Source organism: Gymnodraco acuticeps, unplaced genomic scaffold, assembly GCF_902827175.1.
Source record: "Gymnodraco acuticeps unplaced genomic scaffold, fGymAcu1.1, whole genome shotgun sequence".
In the NCBI taxonomy this organism is placed as follows: domain Eukaryota; kingdom Metazoa; phylum Chordata; class Actinopteri; order Perciformes; family Bathydraconidae; genus Gymnodraco; species Gymnodraco acuticeps.
Window position 1 is genome coordinate 16651 of NW_022991398.1, and position 25416 is coordinate 42066.

At 38.6% G+C, this 25416-nt stretch overlaps 2 protein-coding genes across 4 annotated transcripts; both read left to right on the forward strand.

Annotated features, from left to right (window-relative positions):
• Window positions 1-271: 271 nt before the first annotated feature.
• On the forward strand, window positions 272-6355 carry LOC117563204 (chromosomal replication initiator protein DnaA-like). Of its 3 annotated transcripts, none has more exons than XM_034241390.1 (5): window positions 272-419; window positions 1106-1224; window positions 3489-3540; window positions 4099-4160; window positions 5503-6355. In XM_034241390.1, the coding sequence occupies exons 2-5, from the start codon at window positions 1107-1109 to the stop codon at window positions 5997-5999; spliced, it is 729 nt and encodes a 242-aa protein (XP_034097281.1). In that variant the 5' UTR covers window positions 272-419; window position 1106; the 3' UTR covers window positions 6000-6355. The 3 variants fall into 3 exon arrangements, with proteins under 3 accessions (XP_034097281.1, XP_034097282.1, XP_034051557.1); XM_034241391.1 differs by having other exon boundaries at window positions 278-419; window positions 1103-1224; XM_034195666.1 differs by lacking the exon at window positions 272-419 and having other exon boundaries at window positions 998-1224; window positions 5503-5602; window positions 5666-6355.
• Window positions 6356-10777: 4422 nt separating this feature from the next.
• Window positions 10778-21784, forward strand: LOC117532357 (vacuolar protein sorting-associated protein 37C-like). Its single transcript, XM_034195668.1, has 2 exons — window positions 10778-11022; window positions 20938-21784. Exons 1-2 carry the CDS (start codon window positions 10900-10902, stop codon window positions 21202-21204), a joined length of 390 nt encoding a protein of 129 aa, XP_034051559.1. The 5' UTR covers window positions 10778-10899; the 3' UTR covers window positions 21205-21784.
• Window positions 21785-25416: the final 3632 nt, after the last annotated feature.

Consider the following 25416-nt stretch of genomic DNA (forward strand, 5'->3'; position numbering starts at 1 on the left):
ATTTTTATATATTTAACAGAAATATATATATCACAGAAGAGAGGTTAATCTCTCACATAAACATACACATTGCACTATAGGAGTCTTCAAGCGGATGTATATTATGGCTATAAATATGATTGTTTCACTGTCAGTCTCACACACACACACACACACACACACACACACACACACACACACACACACACACACACACACACACACACACACACACACACACACACTCATGCTGTAGTCACTGGAGCGAGGGAGCGAGAGGGGAGGGGATAATACCATCCAAGCCTTCAAGTTTCTTTGACTAAGAAAATGTGAAACTGTCATGCAAATACCACACAAGACGACTATTTTCACATCCCGCCATCCGCTTTTATTATCTGTTTAAGGAACTTTTAAAGCCTTGAAGACTGTTTTCTGAAAAGGTAAGGCACATTCTGACTATTTCAAACTGACAAAGTTAATGTTCACTCAAAATATTTTGAATAAAAAGTCATTTGATAGACAATTAATACATGTAAATGCAAGATAAATTAGTTTTAAAAGCTTATATTTGGCCTCGTGTCTACTATAAACATCACTTGGTTGGTTTTGAAGAACATAATTTAACATGTTAATGTGCATCCATGTCAAATATCACTTCATCCATCCAGTATCAGCAGTATTGGTCAGTGTTTGACAGGAAGCTGTTGCAAAGAGAGGATATGTGGTACACAGATACACAGGAAATAATAGTCTTTATTTCCTTGTGTTCAATTAGATAGGGGAATATAAATAAGTCTGTCTAGCTACAAACAATACAGTTAATAAACGCCTGTTAATGTCCAGCACAGGCTCAGATATCCTGAAGAACAGCTGTCACATTTCTCTCCTTTTCACAAGAAAAAAACTCCCTCGAGATTCTCAAAAAGCTGATTTGCTTGTCAGTGTCAAAAGTAAACACAAAAATAACTTTAAGACTTAGTCAACGCACAAAAAGGGGAAGTGGTTTATTTCCGATGCACAGTTCTGTAAACTGAAAAGCAGCAACCTCACACATAGTCCTCACAGCTTCCCAACACGTCTAATGTAATTTTTAAAAACAAATATTTATTGTTGTTGCGTCCAGCAGAATGTCCATGGAGCTTTTACGCAAGTACCTCTGGTTGTGGGCGATTCTTGGGAGTATTTCTGTGTCTTTGGTCATCGCCATCGTCTTCGTCTGCATCAACCGATGGTTATCAAGACAAGGTGGGTGATATGTATCAGACATGGCATCATTTGCACTTCAAAACGTCCTTTTTTGCCTTTTATTATACGATAACAACAAGTTGATTTTTATTTAATGAGCGTTTATTCAATTGTTTTCCTCTTTATCAGATATAATCCAGATGTTCTCAGATATCTTTTCTTCAGAAGCAGAAGTGTAGTTTAAAATATTAAACGCTGCCTAAAATGCGAAGGACAATCTGTAAATAAAAAGTAAACAATTAATGGAATAATCAAACAATCATGAAATCTATCGACTAATTAACCTATAATTAAGGCACTGAAGTATTTAATTTCTCAATCAAGACATGAAGTAACTGAGTCATCAATAATTAATTAAGTAGTCAGGTAACCAATTAATTAGGAGAGTGTTAATTAAAATCCAAATGTAAGGGTTTTACAGTTGATCGATCAAAGTGGAGCTAATTTTAACATATTCTTCGGATAGTTTGATTAATGTATAATGTTAAAGGGGTGCGTGTGGAGCAGTGGGATTGTGTGTTGGTGTTCGGACAGGTTCAAACCCCACTGCAGTCAGCATGTCGTTGTGTCCCTGAGACTCTTCACCCCAAATTGCTCCTGCGGGGATTGCCCACAGTATTGAGAATGTAAGTCGATTTGGGTAAAAGCGTCTAACAAGTGACATGTAATGTTTATACATGTACATATGGTTAAAGTAGCCTAAATAAAGCAGTATAAGTACAGTGTTTCACTCTTAATTGGAAGTTTTATACTTGTAAATGTGTTTTGCCAGCATAAAAACATGCTTACAAAGCTATGTTCAAAAGGATTTGACTAATAAAAGTTTATATTAAAAACAAGTTTGCAAAAGACATACATTTCACTTTTGATATTGTTAACTACCTGTTTTTTTTGTTTACTGAAAAACCGATATAGTGTAATATGTGGAATTTAAAACCCATGACAGGAAGAGAAACCAAACTCTTAAAAAAGAACCTGGTATTGCAGAGGTATTGCAAAGCAGAAGGAAAACTATAATAATTGAATGAAATGCTATTATTACTGTAATGGTGGATTTCATCACTTTAATAATCCCTGAACGGAAACCAGCTGATTTTAGGATGTGGATAAACACAGAGCAAATAAAGCAGGAGGAATATAACTGAGAATTATTAGAGAGGATTGTTCATAATAAAACCATGAATACTTATATATTGTTATAGGTTTCCTCATGTCCTACTTAGAGCTACAAGTAAATAAAGAACCTTATAAGAACAAATACAAGGCACATAAAGGCTATGGACAGACAATAAAAGCATACAACTAGGTAGTGACATACTGTAGCTCAGACTGACTCGTAAGCGAGGGAAAAGAGGTGGGTCTTTAGGCGGGACTTAAAGCTTCAAGAGTGGGCGACAATTTGACATGAGGGGGCAGGTCGTTCCAGAGCCTGGGGGCTACCGCTGAGAAGGCTCGGTCTCCCCTGGTCTTTTACCTTGTTTTTGGAACTACTAGCAGCAGCTGATCAGCCGACCTCAAAGCCCTTGAGGGGGTGTACACCTGTAGCAGGTCGGAGATGTACTCTGGGGCCAGCCCATTAAGTGATTTAAAAACAAACCATAGAAACTTAAAATGAACTCAAAAATGGACAGGAAGCCAGTGGAGGCTATAATACATACAAGCTATACAAAATAAATAAGATTAAACATAAATAATGTAAAAATCAATGATTGGAGGTTAAGGCGGCAGTGGCTCAGTCTGTCGGGACTTGGTGTTGGAACCGAAGGGTCGCTGGTTCACGTCTCGATCGGACCACAAAACATAATATGGAGTGAGCTGGTAGCTGGAGAGGTGCCAGTTCACCTCCAAGGCCACTGCCGAGGTGCCCTTGAGCAAGGCACCTAACCTCGAAACTGCTCCCTTGGCACCGGGTACCTGGCAGCCTCTCTGCTCTGCCACTTCTCCTATCTGCATGTGGTTGTGTGTAGGCATGTATGTCCTCCCCTGTGTGTGTAATGTGTGTAAACACTTCAGAGTGGGGAAAGAAATGTCCCTGTAAGGGATGAATAAAGTATATCTTCTTCTTCTTCTTAAAAACGAAGTAATAGTAACAATGAAAAGACAGATGAAATTAAAAGTCTTTATATTTTCCTAGAATTAGAAAGAGCTTGCCATTCTTATATCCTTGGGCAGTGAGTTCATTAAAAAGCATTACAATTTTATTAAGGATCGATCATTTTCAATGTGAGTAAATCTAACTGCGTGTCCTTTTTATTTGTCCACAGGCAGACTCAGAATCACACAGCTTCACAGGAACAAGTCTGACTTAACTATCAAGTAATATACATTTTCTTTACTTAATATCTTTCATATTTTATATTAAATTCATGTATTGTTCAAAGTAAGATCTTTGTAAACTGTAAACGACAAAGATTTACATTACATAAGACACAGCTATCATCTTTCTTGACGAGAGTTAGAAGAGAAAATTGATACCAAACTTAAATATGTCTTTTAAATATGATGCAGTTAGCTTAGCTTAGCATAAGCAATGGAAACAGATTGGAACAGCTAGCCTGGCTCTAGCCAAATCTTAGAATGTATTTTATTTTATTGAAATTTTATTTATTTTTCTCAATTTCATTTTAATTTATTGTATTTTATTATATTTATATATTATATATTAATCTTCCACCCCATGAATGCAGCATTAATGCTAAACTAAGCTAACCCAGCTGTAGCTTCACATTTAATATAAATACATGTGAGTGGTATCAATCTTCTCGTCTAACTCCCTGCAAGAACGTGATTAAGCTTATTCACTGAAATGTCGAACTGTTTATTTCACGTCATAGTTTTAAAGAAAAATGCAGTTTCATTTTCTTGAATTCTCAGAAGCAACACATACCAGGTTGAGACGCCGCCTTTACCTTCTCGGACACAGTTTCTCACAGCAGGCAAGACAAATCCTTCCTTCTTCTTCTTTAAACCGCACGTCTTCTCACATTTTACACCTCATTGTAACAATGGCCGTACACAAAACCTCATTACATGTCATCCCATCTACCATTTGACAATAACCCACTGTCTTATCTGTGGTACTAAATGCATTTGTCTTGACAAAACCAAACCACTGGTGACGGTTAAATTATCATTCTTTTTTCTGTGGCTTTTTTTCTCTAAAACCCCAAGAACTAGAATCAGATCCCAAACATAACCACAGATATTGCATAACTGAACCAGTCTGAGAAAGATGTGTAGACGAAGTATCGTAAAGCCATTTAAAGTGTAAAATTAGACCAAAATATGTTTTTTTAAAGCAGCTTTAAAGGACAATTAGTCAACTTTTGATGCATTTTTGAAAATCTTTAACTACTAGCTATCTTTAAAAATACATGAGTCATTTTCTTCCACGAAAAAGTCTATTTGCTGTATTTATTTTTACGAAAATAATCAGTTATTTTTGGGTGTAAACTTGATTATCAGTGTGTATATATGGTTTTTTATATTTTTTGTTGGTTTTTGCATTTTAGCCTATTTGCTTAGGTTATGTAATGTAATGTTATTAGATGTTTTATTTTATGGAAATATTGGAAGAAATTCATTCAATGTACACAATAAAATAATTACAATGGTGCCCATCAGACTTCCGCAATTCATATTTACACAACACTAATAATCAGTATTTTTATCCATACCGTTATTTACATACAAACTAATAGTATGACCTCTTTGGCCTGACAATTACTGCTGCAATCAACTACCAAACTACTACATACATATATTTCAATCAGGAGAGACGTGATGTATGAAATACATGTTTATTACCGGGACGCATGGTATAAGGAAATTATGATTGACAGATTACAACAATGAATTAACTGATGTTTGGAGATTAGGCCCCGGTTTGTAGGATGATCATTCGGGAGGGGAAAACCGCTCCGATGAACCCCCCCGGGGTCTAGACACTGGTGGTGGTGATAAGTGGTTGGGTCTGGTCTGAAGGAAGAAGGATTAGTTTGGCAGGAGGAGACAGGAGGCGAAGGGGTGGAGGAGGGTTGTGCGTTGACACCTGAAATGACAACTGACAGAGAGGGAAGAGCAGATTTAAAGGGGTTAGCAGGTGCGATGATTGGCTAGCTGGGGAGTAACGCCCCTGATTACTTAATGGAAGAGGAGATTGAAGTGACGTGTAACACCAGGGGGTATTGGTCTTCCTCATTGAACTTGCGCTAAGCTTCATTATAACTTTGCAATATAAAAATGAAAGCTGGCATAATTTGAAATATGTTGTTTCAGCGGCCCCAAGCTATGAAAATCTGGCTGATGAACACAACTATGAGGAGGCCGAGCCTGTGTGCCAGGTAGCCATGCCCAAATACCAGGAGTCCACGTTCAAATACCAGGAGTCCATGCCCAAATACCAGGAGTCCACGCCTGTGTACCAGGTGACCACGTCCAAATACCAGGAGTCCATGCCCAAATACCAGGAGTCCACGCCTGTGTACCAGGTGACCACGTCCAAATACCAGGAGTCCATGCCCAAATACCAGGAGGCCATGTCCGATTACGAGGAGCCAATGTCCGATTACGAGGAGGCGTCGGCCGGATACGAGGAGGCGTCGCCCGATTACGAGAATCCAACACCTGACTATGTAAAGGTGGAGGCTGAGGTGAGGATTCTTCCTCCACCTTACAGGAAAACAGATGAAGAAACAGACGATGCGTCCACTGAGGACTACGACGACATCGATGGTGAAGACGATGATGAAGAGGATTACGACGATGTGGGATAAAATGGCGTTTAAAGGGGAGAGAATATCCTTTTTAAAGAATTACTTTTAATTGGACTTTTTACTTTCATATCTGTATCCTGCTGAGCAGAGAGATCAAAACAAAGGTATTTTGACTGTGGTATTATTTTAATATTATCCATGTTTTTTCAGAAAATAAGACGCTATTGTGGCTGGAGGCATTAGCTTAGCATAAAGGCTAAAAGTAGAGGGGAAACCACGTCAACAGCTCCATTGTTGTCCAGAAACTATTGAAAACACACAAATGGCCTGCACTGTTTCACATAAGAGAGATGTATGTATTTAATGTGTGAGACTAGAGATGCAAAAATTATAAATAAAGTTTACTGTACATTGTATTCATTTGTTATGAGATTGTTGTTTTTAGAATATTGGTCTCATATATGCTAAACACAAAGCTTTTTAGCAAAAAAACAATAAGCATAAGTTAGCTTAGCATAGCTTAAAGGTTGAAATTGGAGGGAAAGCATCTAGCCAAGGCTTGGCAAAATAATTTATTTTTGATTCATGTTTCTTAATCCGCTGCGGAAAAAAATGTGTAATAAACATGGGGACAATGTCTCCAGATTTAACATCAGCAAAGCAGAAGACACAAGTTGTCTCTCCTCTGGGTTTTGAACCTTTAGCACCTGCATGAGAAAACAACGCATAGACCTCTGGACCAACAATGTGATTTTAATATATTGGACGCCCAACCAACATTACAGTAATAACTGTGAGGTTTCAAATAAAGGAAATAAGGAATGTTCAGTCAAATGTAATCTGAAAATAACTCAAGACAGATGTAGTGCACTAAAAAGTGAAATATTTATATCTGAGATCTAGTAGAGTACAAGTATAGAGTATGAAAAAACTCTAAAGTCCAAGTACTTTGAAATTGTATTGAAATTGAGAAATGGTATACCCCCGGATTGAAAATACCCCCTACTCTACTCCAGACTCAAAGAGAGCTTAGAGGAGGGATAACATTGCAAAACCTTCTCCACGTCTGAATAGTCTATGACACATTTCCTCAATCCACAATAAAGAGAAGGCGCCTTTTCCACTGAAACCAGAGTTTACGCATCTGACCGCCGTCTGCTAACAAATGCTGCAGCCGTCAGCAGAAGTGGAGCTGTGGGGAGAGAAAAGAACAAGACTTAATTTCCTGAATGCTCAGGAGTCAAATGTGCTGTCATACTGGTTAAAGTAAAAGTGTTGGGACCTAACAACATGAGATCAGTGGTGGAAAAAACTCTTACCTACCACTTCTATCTATCTATATATCTATCTATCTGTCTGTCTGTCTGTCTGTCTGTCTGTCTGTCTGTCTGTCTGTCTGTCTGTCTGTCTGTCTGTCTGTCTGTCCGTCCGTCCGTCCGTCCGTCCGTCCGTCCGTCCGTCCGTCCGTCCGTCCGTCCGTCCATCTATCTATCTATCTATCTATCTATCCGTCTGTCTATCTGTCTATCTGTCTGTCTGTCCGTCCATCTATCTATCTATCTATCTATCTATCTATCTATCTATCTATCTATCTATCTATCTATCTATCTATCTATCTATCTATCTATCTATCTATCTATCTATCTATCTATCTATCTATCTATCTATCTATCTATCTATCTATCTATCTATCTATCTATCTATCTATCTATCATCTATCTATCTATATATCTGTCTGTCTGTCTGTCTGTCTGTCTGTCTGTCTGTCTGTCTGTCTGTCTGTCTGTCTGTCTGTCTGTCTGTCTGTCTATCCATCCATCTATCCATCCATCTATCCATCCATCCATCCATCCATCCATCCATCCATCTATCTATCTATCTATCTATCTATCTATCTATCTATCTATCTATCTATCTATCTATCTATCTATCTATCTATCTATCTATCTATCTATCTATCTATCTATCTATCTATCTATCTATCTATCTATCTATCTATCTATCTATCTATCTATCTATCTATCTATCTATCCAGTCTCACGGTATTTCGTGTTCACCAACACGATTTTTAATCTATTGATTCGTGTTCACCAACACGATTTGCCCCTTTTTTTCGTGTTGCACAGCACGATTTTAAAAGCAATGTATTTCTACTGCCTGCAGCACGTCTTTTTCTCAGGTCGGGTCGAGGAAGACCGGAAGCTGTGTGGTTCATAAAAACATGTTCTTACTCAATATCAAGCCACAGTTATTGCTTTTATTTGAAATCGTATAATTTCTGACTTTTGTTGCCGTCTGTGAGGAAAATAAATGGGGCTCAGAGCCTCAGGATGCTGAAATCTGTATTTTTAAAATATTTTTTCCTTCTAATTTGTTATTCTTTTCAAAATAACACACTGTTATTTACTCACCAATAACACACAATTATCCTTGCTTTTATTTATTGGTTTAATTCCATAATCTCGGGCTTTTTTGGCGTCCGTCAGGAACTGAATTTCAAAATAAAAATAACCGGAAACAGATGTAGGCATTTCGAGCGATTACCCAAGATCCTCAGCTATGGTTTTAAGCTCGCTTATTGGATGTTTTAGCCGCAATGCATGCTGGGATTTGGTGTTTATATGATATGAAATCCGGAAAACATTTAAAAAGAATAAAATAATACTTAATTCCGAGCGCTCTTGCTTTTCTCTTTGAAAGTCATCACATAACGGCATTGTAATACACGGTTCGGCTGCATTGTATATTACAGATCTGCCGTAGTTCTTTATTTATAGAGCCCTGATGAGAAGACCTTTGGAAAACTGAGAAAATGCCGCCGAAACTGAATACTTGACGTGGATCATAAATATATTCAACAATTAAACAACATCTTCAATTTCTCTTCACACAATACGTCTCCTTGCAGTATCAACACTAATTCGGCTGACTTTTACATTTGATCTAATTCACAGATAGGTTATATTTACACCATAACGGTGCACAGCTGATATAAAAGGACTGTAGTTTTTAAAGATATTACTGATTTTCTTTGAATGTAAGAATGTAAATACTGAGTCTGAAATAGTATAGCAATATGCTGTAAAATTATGTGAAAGCATGCATAAAACTACACATCTTCAGATGTTGTACGAAAACAAAAGTGTCCTACACTAATAATACTAAGTTATTATGGCTGTGTGTACCTTGTGTGCACCGCCTAGTGGTTAAAGCACGTTATTGAATTATTGTGTTTTATTTGATTAAAAAAATATTAAGAGTACATACTTTCATAGGGGGAAAGTATAAATATAGAATATAAAAAATCAAGAAGATACTATAAGTGATCTCTACAATAAAACAGTTTAGTGCAGAATGTACAAAGATATTAATAGGAGGAGGTGCAAAACAGAAAAACGAATTAACCTTAACATTAAATAACAGATTAAGGTCTTCTTTTAAATAAGAAAAAAACTTTGGGGGTATATATCTACAGATAAATATTAAGCATGACAAAGTACTTAACGTCTAATATATTGCTTTCCTGCAATGTTAACTATGTTGAAGCACTTATTTTAACTGATATTATACATATGAATTATACTCTTATGTATGTAGAATAAGAAATGTGCAGAATATGACAGTTTAATGGTGGAGGTACACACATATTGATAGATGTCTTGTAATGCACTGTTGAGGAACCTGTGACCCAAGTGTTTCATTCATTGCATAACTACACCGTAGTTGTGTATATGATATGTCAATAAACCTTTGAAAATCTTGAAAGGGATGTGCAAAATAGCCATAATATACAGTCTTTAATTAACTAGCCTATTAGTAGAGAATAACGAGTAATGAATATACTTTATTACTCGTTTCCATTCATGTCCAATTGCAGATACATGTTTAGTCTTCTCAAGCACCAACTATCAAATATCTCTCCTGATTGTTGGCACTTGACAATCACCTTACCTGAATTTTACTCAGGTGTAACTAAAGTCTGATTTAAGGGTTGTTTATATTTCACATAATTAATCAGAATCTGCAAAGTAACTCAAATAAATGCAGTGGAGTAAAAATACCAGGTTAACCTCTGAATTGTAGTGGAGTAGAATTACAAAGTAACAATGAGCTGTCATGTGGGTATTAATGCTGCGCATTATGGACACAAGCGATTTTCACCCATTTATTAATTATATGTTTTACATTTGATAACACCAATGTGTTTAATGTAAAACTTCTAATTGTGGGAAAAACGAAAACGAAAAAAAATATTTAAAAATACAGATTTCAGCATCCTGAGGCTCTGAGCCCCATTTATTTTCCTCACAGACGGCAACAAAAGTCCGAAATTATACGATTTCAAATAAAAGCAATAACTGTGGCTTGATATTGAGTAAGAACATGTTTTTATGAACCACACAGTTTCCGGTCTTCCTCGACCCGACCGGAGAAAAAGACGTGCTGCAGGCAGTAGAAATACATTGCTTTTAAAATCGTGCTGTGCAACACGAAAAAAAGGGGCAAATCGTGTTGGTGAACACGAATCAATAGATTAAAAATCGTGTTGGTGAACACGAAATGCCGTGAGACTGGGTTGATCTATCTATCTAACTATTATGGACAAACAAAAACAAAACAAACAAAAAACAAAACACAAGTGTCCACTCGGGAATTAAGATTTTGAGAAATGTTTTTAATTATGCACAGTTTAATTAGTTGTTTATAATGTCAAAGCAATTAATACATTCTACATTTCTTCAGAGCATTGAGGCGGGAAAATGTTTTGTTTTATTTTGTAGACGTAGACCGGAAGTGTATTGTTTTACGGTCAGTTTTGGGCGCTTGACTATTCTTCTTCTGCTGCTGCATGCAGGCAGATCGCATTCCGATGTGAGCGAAATGTAACCACCGCTGTGCGGACTTCATGTTTCCTAAAACCGTCTCCTGACGCTTATTTGAAGGAATAAAAAGGAATAAAATGTCCACTTTGAAGGAGGCAAACACGTGTCCTGACGGGTACAGGGCTTTAAGCACCAGTGAGCTGCAGGAGCTTTTACAAAACGACGAGAAAATGGACCAAATCCTTCGACTCAATGAAAAGGTAAGGAGGATCTGTTCCCCCTAAAAGAGACAAAGTAGCACAAGGAATGTGCGCTGTTTTAATGCTTCATTACACATCTGCTTTTTTACTTACACATGCTCTTACATGCATTGTCTGTACCCTTTTTTTCGTGGCTGGAAACTAGGGTTTAGGTCATTTTTTCTTTAATGTGCAGTGTGTAAATCCGCTTTGTGGCTCATCATCGATTGTCTGCGTGGCGAGTGGTCGGATTTCCAATTCCTTTTTTATGAATGAACCCAGGTCCCCCTAATATCTGCGGTGAATTATTAGTTACTGAATCAAAGACAAAACACAAAATGGTTTGATTTATATGATTTATATTATACCACAACAGTATTATGGTGCAGGAAGCATCGCATGGAGGTGTTGAAGACCCCCTTCTTTCCGCGGAACTCCTCTTAAAAAACCAGCCAATTGAGTGTTTCTCGTCCATTACACAACTTGTACATTAGGGAAAAGATTGCGTAAGAGCTTATTATAGTTATTTGTAGTTACTATTGAATTCGGCTTTACTTTAGTATATAAAGAAATACATGTTTTAATAGAATTTCAACTTTACGCTCAGCCCTCTTCCCAAGATACATTGGTGAGCAGAGGCGAATTCAGAATAAAAGTGTACTTTTACTTCATAACATTTACTATTGATGTATTGTATTATTGATTTATGTGGTTTGTTCAAGTGATTGTTTTATTACACAAGATTATCATGCAGGAAGCATCATGTGGAGGTGTTAAAGACCCCCAGATGCGCCCCTGTTTGGTTTGAGTCTTTACGCAGAACTCCTCCTTTTTAAATCAGGCAATTAAGTGTTTTCCATCCATTAGAGGACTTGCCCATAAGTTAAAAGATAACTTAAGATAATAAAAGAGTTATTAGTACTTACTACTGAATTCGGCTCTACTTTTTTTTTTTAAGGAATACATCTTTTAATAGAAATTCAACTTTTACAACTGGTCGCCCTCAGTCCTTTTCCATCGAAAGATACATACAAGACAGAGGTAATTCTGTAATTCTGATTCAAAGTGTACTTCGACTTCATAAAATAGACTATTGATGTGTTGGATTAAAGCCAAATTAAGCAGTTGCTTCATGACAATAAAGAAAACCTAAATACTTTTTCTTTCACGAGTGTAGCTAGGAGTATAAACATGTGAAATAAAAAATAAACATATTTTAAAGGGGTTTCCACGTGTCTTGCTGTCCATGTCAAGAGGCACGTTCCTCTGCTCCATGATGACCTTCCTGAAGTGAAGTCATACTAAATGCCTCTCTCTGCCACTCACTCAGTCACACACACACACACACACACACACACACACACACACACACACACACACACACACACACACACACACACACACACACACACACACAGACACACTTTATGCCGAATTCCTCTTAAAAATCTGGAAATTAAGTGTTTGTCATTCGTTAGAGGACTTGCACTTAATGTAAATGATGACATAAGAACATACAAGAGTTTATACTCTATATATACACACACACACACACACACACACACACACACACACACACACACACACACACACACACACACACACAGAGATACAAGGTGTAACAATGGTTCCCAAACTTTGCTATGGGCCCCATTTTGATTAGGTTTGCCTTGGAGGGGGTGCTCAAACAGCAAAGAGTCTCAGCAAGGATTCAACATGCTTTAGAAATGCATGTCTTTCACAGCTATGGGTGGATTATTGACAACAATGCATGCAGTCAAACATAACCTGGGGGGTATTGTCATTGCATACATGTTCTCAGTGGGATTGTGGGAGATTATGGGTGTTGTTGTTGCTGTCATTGCAACATCTACAGTTTATCAGGAGCTGAATTATCCACAGATGTCTCCCACTGTGCAAATATAAATGGAACATGTTGTTAAAACTGGTAAAAACACTAAATGACACAATTTCACGTAAGGAAAAATAGTCCTCTGAGTCCTCTGAGTCCTCCTAGTATCTAAATATTGTCCAAAAAGATGAAGATCTTGGATCAAAAATGCCAGAAAAACGGTTAAAAAAGGGGAATTTATTAAATGTTTTGCCAACAACCACAACATTGACACATTTTCAAATTGGATAAAACAGCATTACTAACAGACAAGTGAAACAGACCAGTACATCGATTACAATTTCGGATTTCTTTAGGTTTGAACGTCGTTTAAATAACACAGGCCTCGTAATTCTTAGACTTTTTAATGCAGTTAACATACAATTTTTAAGACGCCAAAAGCTGAATGTCTTGTGACTCTTTTTTGCGTAGGAAACAAAGAAAGGCATTGCTCATTGGCCTTGTTCTTGGCAACCAGGCTCTGAAGCATCCAGTATGTCTCCTGCTGTCCATAATAAATGGACCAGGGTAAAAAACACTGAATGACACAATTTCACGTCCAGAAACATTCCTTCAAGTTCTCAGATTCTCGGTTAATTTGCTTGGCATGTTTCTCTGATAACTTAAGATCCAGACGTCTGATGACTTAAATCCATCATCCGGTTACAATATAGCCAAAAAAGATCAAGATATAAAATGTTGATTTAAAAAAGTAGCTACATTGCTGAGGAAACAAAGAAAGGCATTGCTCATTGGCCTTGTTCTTGGCAACCAAGCGGTGACATTTGAAACCTGGCTCTGAGAATGAATTGAAATGATGGAGCTGCAGTGGTTGGATATCACGAAGAGGTCATACAATACCCCCCGGAAAAAACCCCTCCAGGGATCAGAGCGCTTCGGGCTTCGGGGTGTTTTAGCAACTATTTATCCAGACCTCCATTTGTCCGTCATGAACTAATACCACAGATCCTTTGTTTGTGCAGAGGACCTTTTATCCTGAGAGAAGTCCGTCTCCTAGTCGACTCTACTGTACATAACATATATTAAAACGTGTACTATGTCATCACGGCTGGCTGCTTTCACATCTCATCTCCATACGAGCTCTTGGAAGCAGTTTACGCTTCATTAATCCTATGTTAATAATGATGAATGTTATGTAATCCACATGAGTTTATCCATTCACGATGAGTCGTGCAGCGCTCTTCATATTCTCATTAATAACTTGCACACTGAACAAGCTACATGTCATGATATTTCTAGTGCAATGATTTGAAACATCAAGAACACAACTGGAGAAGGAGGTCATTCTGAGAGTCGCAACAACGCTGGTGTATAAGCTTGGACAAACTCGTATTTCTTGTTTAGCCTTTGATCAGATAGCACAAGTTTGAATTAGCATTTGGAGACTATCTATTTGGGCAAAGTCCTTGTATAACTGCTTGTTTTTAGATAACATTTAAAGAAGATCAATTCCTCTCTTGTATTTATCCGTTAAATGTAACTAGCAACCAGTTAGCTCAGCTTAAAAACTGCATACAGGAGAAAACTAGCCTTTCTCTGTCTGAGGACAAATCAATCCACCCCTACCTCTAAACACAACATTATATAAAAAGCTAAATTCAACTTGTATTCAATATTTTTACCTCTGGTTTGGTCTCCACCCTCGCTTCAGAAAACATCTGACTCTAAGCTGCTTAATGCTCCACTATGTAGTTTCAAACATTGTATTTATAGTTTGATGCTTAGCAGATAGAGCAAAGATGGTTAATCAGACACGTTTCCCATTACACCTATCTGTTTGATCGAATGTCTCACATATTGATCACAGCTGCTTTAAACTCCCAAATGGAGCTGGTCCTTCTTTTCTCTCAGGCCTGGTGGTAAATGTATAATTCTCTTCCATGGAAAACACTTTTGTCACACGTCAACTTCTCCTCAGACTGAATGTTTTAAAGGCTTTCTGATTCTCATTAAGCTCGGGCCTCATTTAAGATGAAAGAAAAACACATATTTTACTGGATTTCATGCGGTCAGACTTGTTGAACCACAGAAAACAACAGAGCGGCTGCTTCAATTCAACCCCTGGTTTAAAACTAAGACACTTAAGTGCTCAGAGTGTCATTCGTCAGGGATAGTAAACACTGTCAGCTCGGCTTTACTGCCCGTGCATCAAAACACAAAGAAGCCCTCCCTGCAGACTGCAGCATTTGTTGCATGGTATACGGGCGGTGGGCGAGCCAACGCAGGGAACAGGGCGCCCATTCATCGTCGTATCTGTTTCTGTTTGACTTGAGGCAGTAGTGTGAAGTCACTAAGTGCATTTACTCAAGTACAGTAATTAAGTACCATTTTGAGACTTGTATTTCAGGTTTTTGCTACTTTGTACTTCTACAAAGTCGCTACTTTCACTATATTTTGATGAGAATACTTTTCTACTTTTACTTGAGGAACATTTTGAATGCAGGACTTTTACTGTAACAGAGTATTCATACACTCTGGTACTTCTACTTTTACTCAAGTACAATATCTGAGTACTTCTACTTTTACTCAAGAACAAGATCTGAGTACTTCTACTTTTACTCAAGTACAAGATCTGAGTACTTCTACTTTTACTCAAGTACAAGATCTGAGTACATCTACTTTTACTCAAGAACAAGATCTGAGTACTTCTACTTTTACTCAAGTACAAGATCTGAGTACATCTACTTTTACTCAAGTACAAGATCTGAGTACTTCTGCTTTTACTCAAGTACAAGATCTGAGTACTTCTACTTTTACTCAAGTACAAGATCTGAGTACTTCTACTTTTACTCAAGTACAAGATCTGAGTACATCTACTTTTACTCAAGTACAAGATCTGAGTACTTCTACTTTTACTCAAGTACAAGATCTGAGTCCTTCTACTTTAATGTTAAATATTTTATGTGAGGGACTGAGGATGGAAAGTAGCTCAAAGCTAAATCCGGCATATTTACACTTGGTACATTTATTGTTTTAAGTGTTCATTAATGTGCAATGTCCCTACCAAATAAACGATTAAAATAAAAATACTCAAGTACAAGATCTGACGTCTACTTTTACTTAAGTACAATATCTCAGCACTTCTGCTTTTCCTTTAGTACAAGATCTGAGTCCTTCTACTTTTACTCAAGCACAAGATCTTTACTTCTACTTTTACTCAAGCACAATATCTGAGTACTTTAACGTTAGTACAAGATCTGAGTCCTTCTACTTTTACTCAAATACAAGATCTGAGTCCTTCTACTTTTACTCAAATACAAGATCTTTGTACTTCTACTTTTACTCAAGCACAAGATCTTTACTTCTACTTTTACTCAAGCACAAGATCTGAGTACTTTAACGTTAGTACAAGATCTGAGTCCTTCTTCCATCTCTGACTACGGGGCACATTCTGCAAATTCCTCTGAACTTGGGACTGGTCTATCCTTTTGACGACCCGTTAAATGTGAGACAGATGCATCGTACAACACTGGGCTCAATGGAGATGCCCTCAGGCTCTAAATGAATGACTGCTGAAAGAGAGCAATTGAGCAAAGAAAAGTATCCGGCTGGGAATGCTGCGACTTGGTGGGATAGTGAGAGAGGACTCACAGTTTGGCAGCTCACAATGTGTCTTTGTATCGGCGTTTGAAACACCAACTGTTTCTTCACAGCGATGCCGTGACAGCATTGTTCAGCGAGAGATTATGGGAGTGGCATTCGTTTTAATAATTTATAGCTTTTTTATGGTCTAGAGACAGCGATTACTGCTTCATATATACGCAGACCACCAGCTCTCAATCCCCCAGCAGCATAGCGAAGCCGTAAAACAAAACCCGAATTGGGACCTTTACAGAGAAAGTACTTTTAGGGTTTCCACTTAAGTTTTAATGAATGAAATACTAGTCTAAGTGTCAGTGGGGATCCATGACATAGAAAAGGCTTGTATTTCACTGGATCCTTTTCATGAAAGTATCACTACATCAATTATAGATGGGACAATGTAGGATTTCATCTTGGATCTGGGTAGAAAACACAATAAGTTGTTTAGGGTGTTCCATTATCAGGGAAATCATCATTATTATCAAAGCTGCCGTCTTGCTGTAAAATACAGTCTGATTTGAAAGCATACAGGAATTATCATAGTTATAATTATCTTAATCGTAAGAAAGAACCGACACTCACAATGTTGCTTTTTTCAACGTATTTATTAATCCTTTATTTGAGATAAGATTATTCAGGACAAATCGTGACATGACATTTTCACAGGCCTAACACAAATGTAAAAAACCTCTTTTTAAAATGACCTTTGCTGCATTTTCAAGCCTACTTAAAACATGAAAAGTACCTTATCAAGAAGAGACAAAGTACTCGTTGACCCCAGTCACTGATATACTTGTTTATCTAAGTGTTGACATTTTGAAAAATCCCTTTACAATCCATAAAACCAGCACACTTCTAAGGCTCAAATGCTCACATGGTTTTGTTCCAACATGTTTTGACTTTGATTCAAATTGATATTTCTAAGACACTAATAATTCCGTTTTCTAGCGTGTCCTCCTTTAAAGGCAGCAGTTGATATCAGGGAAGAGGTGTCAGTTTCTTACGATTGATGTGGTTTGTATTCCTTACAGATCATTACTTTCATAACAGAAAGGGACAGGTTTGTTGGGGAGATGCTGCCAAAAGAACTTGTGTTCACTTGTTTCTGTTTCCTACTTCAGATCTTTTGTCTTTTTGTCTGTCTGCGCTCTTCGGAAGTCAAAGTCTAGTTTGACTCCTATAGTAACAGTGGATTAAAGGTCTCCTATTATACTGTTTTCCATCAATATATTATAGGTCTCAGATATATACAGAGCCTGTCTCTGATTGGCTGAAACACCAAACCGATCATTGCAGCATTACCCATAATCCCCTCTGTTTCAGCCCTGTTTTCCAAAGGGGACATGTTGATGTAGAAGAGACATGGAGAAGAGGGGACACATGTTGATGTAGAAGAGACATGAAGAAGAGGGGACACATGTTGATGTAGAAGAGACATGAAGAAGAGGGGACACATGTTGATGTAGAAGAGACATTGAAGAAGAGGGGACACATGTCGATGTAGAAGAGACATGAAGAAGCATTTATGTGACTAACACAGTTTATGACCTATTCTATGGCAAGGTGGTCACAATAGTAAATATTGTTCCAGTTCCTGCTTCTGCCCTTTTGTCTGTCTGGGCTTTTCAAAGTCAAAGTGTAGTTTGACTTTGATGGTGACAGTGGGACGCAGCCCTGTGACTGTAAGGACATTAGTGTAATCCAATAGTGTTTTGGAAAAGAGACGTCCCACTGAGAGTCAATTTCCTCAATCTGTGTCACGTTGGTTTTGCTTTAGGAGTCTATTATCTCCAATGTGAGAGTTGAACAGTTGTATCGCATGCTGTTCATTAATGTATTTCAAACCAACTTTTCACCAACCAATTATTTTCAGAATATTCTGGCACTAACATTGCATTTTTCAAAAGGACACATCAGAATTAAATAATTTTTGTTTTTGTAGTGTCTCTACTTTAAAGAGTCCTCTCCTGCTGATGTTCAGGTGTATATCAGTATGTAGTGTCTCTACTTTAAAGAGTCCTCTCCTGCTGATGTTCAGGTGTATATCAGTATGTAGTGTCTCTACTTTAAAGAGTCCTCTCCTGCTGATGTTCAGGTGTATATCAGTATGTAGTGTCTCTACTTTAAAGAGTCCTCTCCTGCTGATGTTTAGGTGTATATCAGTATGTAGTGTCTCTACTTTAAAGAGTCCTCTCCTGCTGATGTTCAGGTGTATATCAGTATGTAGTGTCTCTACTTTAAAGAGTCCTCTCCTGCTGATGTTCAGGTGTATATCAGTATGTAGTGTCTCTAATTTAAAGAGTCCTCTCCTGCTGATGTTCAGATGTATATCAGTATGTAGTGTCTCTACTTTAAAGAGTCCTCTCCTGCTGATGTTCAGGTGTATATCAGTATGTAGTGTCTCTACTTTAAAGAGTCCTCTCCTGCTGATGTTCAGGTGTATATCAGTATGTAGTATCTCTACTTTAAAGAGTTCTCTCCTGCTGATGTTCAGGTGTATATCAGTATGTAGTGTCTCTACTTTAAAGAGTCCTCTCCTGCTGATGTTCAGGTGTATATCAGTATGTAGTGTCTCTACTTTAAAGAGTCCTCTCCTGCTGATGTTCAGGTGTATATCAGTATGTAGTGTCTCTACTTTAAAGAGTCCTCTCCTGCTGATGTTCAGGTGTATATCAGTATGTAGTGTCTCTACTTTAAAGAGTCCTCTCCTGCTGATGTTCAGGTGTATATCAGTATGTAGTGTCTACTTTAAAGAGTCCTCTCCTGCTGATGTTCAGGTGTATATCAGTATGTAGTGTCTCTACTTTAAAGAGTCCTCTCCTGCTGATGTTCAGGTGTATATCAGTATGTAGTGTCTCTACTTTAAAGAGTCCTCTCCTGCTGATGTTCAGGTGTATATCAGTATGTAGTGTCTCTACTTTAAAGAGTCCTCTCCTGCTGATGTTCAGGTGTATATCAGTATGTAGTGTCTCTACTTTAAAGAGTCCTCTCCTGCTGATGTTCCAGGTGTATATCAGTATGTAGTGTCTCTACTTTAAAGAGTCCTCTCTGCTGATGTTCAGGTGTATATCAGTATGTAGTGTCTCTACTTTAAAGAGTCCTCTCCTGCTGATGTTCAGGTGTATATCAGTATGTAGTGTCTCTACTTTAAAGAGTCCTCTCCTGCTGATGTTCAGGTGTATATCAGTATGTAGTGTCTCTACTTTAAAGAGTCCTCTCCTGCTGATGTTCAGGTGTATATCAGTATGTAGTGTCTCTACTTTAAAGAGTCCTCTCCTGCTGAGGTTCAGGTGTATATCAGTATGTAGTGTCTCTACTTTAAAGAGTCCTCTCCTGCTGATGTTCAGGTGTATATCAGTATGTAGTGTCTCTACAGGTCTCCATGCTTTAATGTTCAAAAGGCTCTTTATTGTTCTCATACTGTCTGTGCTGCAGCACCTCTTTTCACCCTCTGTCTGAAACCAGAGCCCAGTCTGCTCTGATTGTTAGCTGGCCGTCTCTGTTGTGATTGGTCAACCGCTTAGAGATGTCCCGCCACTTAGCCTATCACTTACCATGTGTTGGAGCACTAGCCAATAGGAGAGCGAGTGTTCCATAGTGATGTCAATATGAAGTAAACAAAGGAGTGCAACGGTGTTTCAGGCAGGGGGGATTTTAGCCTTTGCAGACCATTTACATGCACACAAACCCACATAACACACTACAGCATCACACAATAAATAGTCTTTGTCTACAACAGTGATTTAAACACTTGCTGTATCAGAAACACACAGAATCTCAGTCCAGTGATTTCCTCCATGCTCAGGGGCATTCAGGGTGTTTGAACTCATGCAGCTGCAGTGGGTCCATCGCTGTGTTTGAAAGGAAACAAGAACCGCTGGGATTACCCTTCAGCTATTTACTGCAGCAGAACTTTCCTGTAATTGTAGAGAAACATTCAGGGTCTCTCTCCTGCAGGATGTCCCTCTGGGCCTCCACATCACCACAAACAGGAAGAGGGTGTCTATAAGAAGACAGGAAGAAGTTTCCATCACAACTTCCCAAACAACAATATAACTTTATTATGGGGATAGCAAACTGTTAGATCAAGGTATAAGAAAAACAACAATGGAGATGGCAGTAAAAATAGCAAACCAGACTAGACGGGAAATGTGATTTCCGTGCTGTGTGTCTATCTAAAAAAAAGTGCAATATCTCCTCTTAAAACACAGTACATTACATTCTGTAGAAAAGTCAACAAATTCTGCATTAAAACATTTTTATTGACAGAAAATTACATTTAGAACGAGGCTAATAAAAGTGAGAAAATTGTCTTGTCCTCTTCAAAATAAAAGTCTCTCTCTGATCGATGCCCACATAATTTGACGATGTAATTAAAGGCGACACACAGCTGTCCCACATGCCTGAAAGGCTGATCCACTGACTTTGTGCTTCTGTTTTAGTTTCAGGATCTGCAGGTGGACCGAGAGATGCTGCTGTCGACCAATCGGAGCGTGGCGGAGGAGAGTCTCGCCCGGCAACCGCAACTTAATAACGGCAAACTCCAACTGGCGGAGAAATACCGGGAACTGTCCAACCTGGCAACCACATGCTGGGAAAAACAGAGTCAGCTCGGTGAGTTTGAGAAAGTGGACGAGGAGGAAGAGGGGAGGGGGCGGGGGTTGATGTTTCTGGCTTCATATGAGGAGTGTGTTCAAGGTCACTGGTAAATATGGCCTTTCTAAGTGGAAGTGAAGCACTGAAAAGCTGCCATTTTGCAGACAATATGACCCTTTTTCTGACTATTGTTGAAGTCCTTTTTTACTTAAAGGACCACAGAGCTCTCTTAAGGTTTCATGTGGACTTCAGTAACGACAAGCCAAAAGAGAAACTGGAGAAAAATGTTGCATCCTTACCACTTAAAGCTAATTACCCAGAATGTCCCACAGTGTGTCTTACCTTTTTATAATTGCAGCAACATAGAGACCGTACTGAAACGCTTTGGGACGCCGAGAGAGGAATTCAATCAGTTTTGACACTTTAACATTTCACACCGGAGCATTTCTTACCATACGACCTTTTTCAGACTATTGTTGTCGTCCTACTTTAGAATAAAACTAAAGAAAGGTTGTATCCTAGCCTCTTGAAGCTAATTACACACAGTCTCCCACAGCACAAATATACAGTGTTCACGGCACGCCTTGAGAAATGTAATCAGTTTTGACGCGCTGTGACACTCCTCGCTGGTGCAGAGAATAAGGGACGTTTCACATCAGAGAACAGAGAAGCTTCAGAGCGCCAGTGAGACGACGAGCCTTCAACCGCTCGGCGAAAAAAAGCCTCAGCATGACTGGAGTTTCTGGTCATGGGAACGAAATGGAGCATATCAAATGCCAGCAGGAAGCTTGCTGCAGTTGTCAAGGAATTTGCGGGGTGAAAGGGCTCTTGTCTTTGTTTGGGGCGAGTCATGCTTTTTGACGGAAAGGCTATAGAGCAGAGGATGTCTCCTTAAGCCTCGCTTCATATATTTAAGCCTCATGGTGTGAGCTTTTGAGAACAATTCGTCCCAGGGTGCAGAGCCGAGCCAAGAGCAAGTGATAACATCAAATCCTGCTGCATTAATTTACAGAGTTAATGACAACTGTTAATTATATACAGAGTTGGGAGAGTTACTTTAAAAATGTAGTTTGTTACAATTACTAGTCACCTAATCTGAGTATCCCAATATAAAAGTAACCTAATTACTTCCCATTCCTTTTGACTTACAAGATATTTAGGATAAAAACTGATTGTATTTATAGGAATAGGTATACAAGATGGCGCCGCGGACGTAAACAACTGCTGTCTGACGCGCAATTCGACGCGGTTTTCATATTTTTGGAGTAATTATACAGTTTTTGACAGAACACAAATATTGTTTTCTGGCATCACTTAAAGGGGACCTATGATGCAAAAGTCACTTTTTGATGTCTTCTCTACATAAACATGTGTCCCCGGTGTGTCAAGGGAACTCACGCAGCGTCAGCAAATAAAACCCTCTCTCTTTCCTCCGTACCCAAATCTCTAAAAACGGGGGAACAACGGAGCTGATCCAGATTTGCGTCCGATATGACGTAATATCTGAAATGTGGACCCACGGCCCAATCAGAAACGTTGCTATCAGAAACAATGCCCGACTGTTTTGGACGTAATATGGTCGGTGTTTACATTGGCATCGCTAACACTCAGAGCTAACCTGTACTGGAGAGCATGTGTGTGAAGAAGCAGGAAGTAAAAAGGAACTCACCTTGTGGTATAACCGGCAAGAGAGAAAGCCTTTGAGCTCCAAACTGTTTCAGAGAGAATCCTTGATGATCCATGATATGGTGTTTCATCACGGCAGCATTTAGTTTAGACCGTAGCTGCCGGGTCCCGCATGAGCTCAGACCCCTCCTCCTTTATTAAAGCTTTATCCCCAAATCAGCACTTTAGAAACAGGAAGTGAAACAGAGGGATATGAGGCATGGCTAGAATGGGTGATCTGTTTGGTATTTGGAGCAAAACACTTCAGACATGTTTTTTATATATTTTTATATATCTGAGACCTCTGCTATTGCCTAAAAATAGCATGATGGGTCCACTTTAAACATTTTACGGGGAACATCTGCATTTTGGTTTGAGGGCAGCAGCCTTTACACCGAAACACATGAGCACAGACTACAGTTTGAGAAAAAGCAGAAATCTGAGCTGACAGGAAATGCTCCGTTTTTGTTTAACGCACACAGTTAAGCTCACACACACTACTTTATGAACATATAGGTTCACCTGCTGAATTAAAAACGGAACAAATGAAGCAAAGAAAGTGAAAAGCATGAAGCAGATTCAGGCGTATAGATTCAAGTATTATCGTACAGCTAACAGAGAAGAGAGAACATCTGATCCTTTTACAACAAACACTAGACGCTGTTTTTAAGTTTTTACTAACATTGTAATCCTGCTAGTAATCCACACATTTAGAAAGTAATCAGATTTGTTAATGTAACTTTAAGGGAGTACAGTTTTCTTCGTATCCTGATGATCCCGTTACGTGTAATCCTTTACTCCCAAAGCCTGTTTATTCACGACTTTTGAGTGTTTAGCTTTTATGGAGCGAGCCCAGTTTGTGGTTTAATGAAGAGATGTTGTGCTGCACAGCCTCAGCTGCCGGCCAGTGATGGAAGTGAGGAGGAATGTGTGTGTGTGTGTGTGTGTGTGTGTGTGTGTGTGTGTGTGTGTGTGTGTGTGTGTGTGTGTGTGTGTGTGTGTGTGTGTGTGTGTGTGTGTGTGTGTGTGTGTGTGTGTGTGTGTGTGTGTGTGTGTGTGTGTGTGTGTGTGTGTGTGTGTGTGTGTGTGTGTGTGTGTGTGTGTGTGTGTGTGTGTGTGTGTGTGTGTGTGTGTGTGTGTGTGTGTGTGTGTGTGTGTGTGTGTGTGTGTGTGTGTGTGTGTGTGTGTGTGTGTGTGTGTGTGTGTGTGTGTGTGTGTGTGTGTGTGTGTGTGTGTGTGTGTGGGTGTGTGTGTGTGTGTGTGTGTGTGTGTGTGTGTGTGTGTGTGTGTGTGTCCTCTGCAAAACATCTGATTCTTATTTGCTGCAACAAGGGAGGATAAGAAAGAAGGATGAATGAGTTATCAGAGACTTGTGTTTGGAGTGGATCGAGGAGGACAGCTGTATTGTTTAATACATCCGGAGAAATCTGGCCGAGTGCTTCGTTCCCCAGGTGGAGTTTAGACCTTGAGTGTTTCATAACCTCTGCTCCAGACCGTTTCTCACACATACTTTTGGCATCTATTTCCCTCTGCTAGCCTAGATGCTAATCTCCAGCGCTGACTTTGTTTTAAAATCCTGAGATAAAAGATAAACACACAAAGGTGACCCTGTTCTTTTCAAGCAACCCGTGCTTTCCACCTAAAACCTAAACATCTGAACAAAAGAGAAATGTGCCTGCTGTCAGGTTTGTTTTCAGTGACATTTTTTTAAGTTGGTGGGAATTTGACACTAGAGTCCTGCGTGTGGTTAGGTTTACACTCTTTCTTAGAAGCAAACTGTCCTGACTTGCTCCATGCATCAGTGCAACAGGATTATTTGAAAAACCTCTTGCACTGGATCTTATTTTTGGCTAGATTTGTGCTCTGACTCTCACTTTCAAACCTTTTTTATTGGTTGAAATTGATGTTGACATCTTAGAGTTTCAGTTTTCCCTCAATAAGTCAAAATGGATGGAAAATGTATGAACAATTACTTATTTAGGAGGCCAAGAAGCACAACATCATATTATTAATAGCTCAAATCAGCGTACGGATCACATTATTCTAGCTAAGGAAATGATTAAAACTTAAACTATTTCCATTTGCTATGAATACATAACTTAAATAACTCGCCCTTTGCAGAAAATCTCATCTAACCCTCCTTCATCTTTGACATTGCTTATAGTTAATCTGCACTGATCTTTTTAATCTCCCTTTAAACGTTGCTGTTTAATGTTTTAAAATATAATGTTTAATGGAGAAAATATGTTTTGTGCTTAAAATCCCTTTCTGATCGTTTCCATATTCAAACAAGAGCAACGTGTGCTTCTTAACCGTGAAACACTTTAAATAATTGACATGCTGTTACACTTAAAGCCTTTTAGTTAAGTATTGCAAGAGAAGATATTGTAGAGAAAAGCAAGCTTGCCTGTAAATAATGAAAGATTTTAACATTGTGTGAACTTTTTAAAAAGAAGAAATTGCACACTTTGAGACACGCACTTAAAAAAGCAATGCTATGAATGTCTTGAGGTCTTTATTTGTTATATTTGTGATGGATAATAGCAGGTCAAATGTTGACATAATCAGAGCAAAGGGAGATATTTTCAGCACAGCCACTCAGTGCTATTTAAAACATCACAGACAGTGTCAGTTCTGGCGTCGAATCAAAGAGCTAGCTT

Excerpts from the sequence above, each read along its gene's own strand:
- LOC117563204 (XM_034241390.1), top strand. The coding sequence starts at position 1,107 with ATGTCCATGGAGCTTTTACGCAAGTACCTCTGGTTGTGGGCGATTCTT. Across the intron at positions 1,225-3,488 it reads CCGATGGTTATCAAGACAAG|GCAGACTCAGAATCACACAG; the intron begins GTGGGTGATATG and ends ATTTGTCCACAG. Across the intron at positions 3,541-4,098 it reads AAGTCTGACTTAACTATCAA|AAGCAACACATACCAGGTTG; the intron begins GTAATATACATT and ends TTGAATTCTCAG.
- LOC117532357 (XM_034195668.1), top strand. The coding sequence starts at position 10,900 with ATGTCCACTTTGAAGGAGGCAAACACGTGTCCTGACGGGTACAGGGCT. Across the intron at positions 11,023-20,937 it reads TCCTTCGACTCAATGAAAAG|TTTCAGGATCTGCAGGTGGA; the intron begins GTAAGGAGGATC and ends CTTCTGTTTTAG.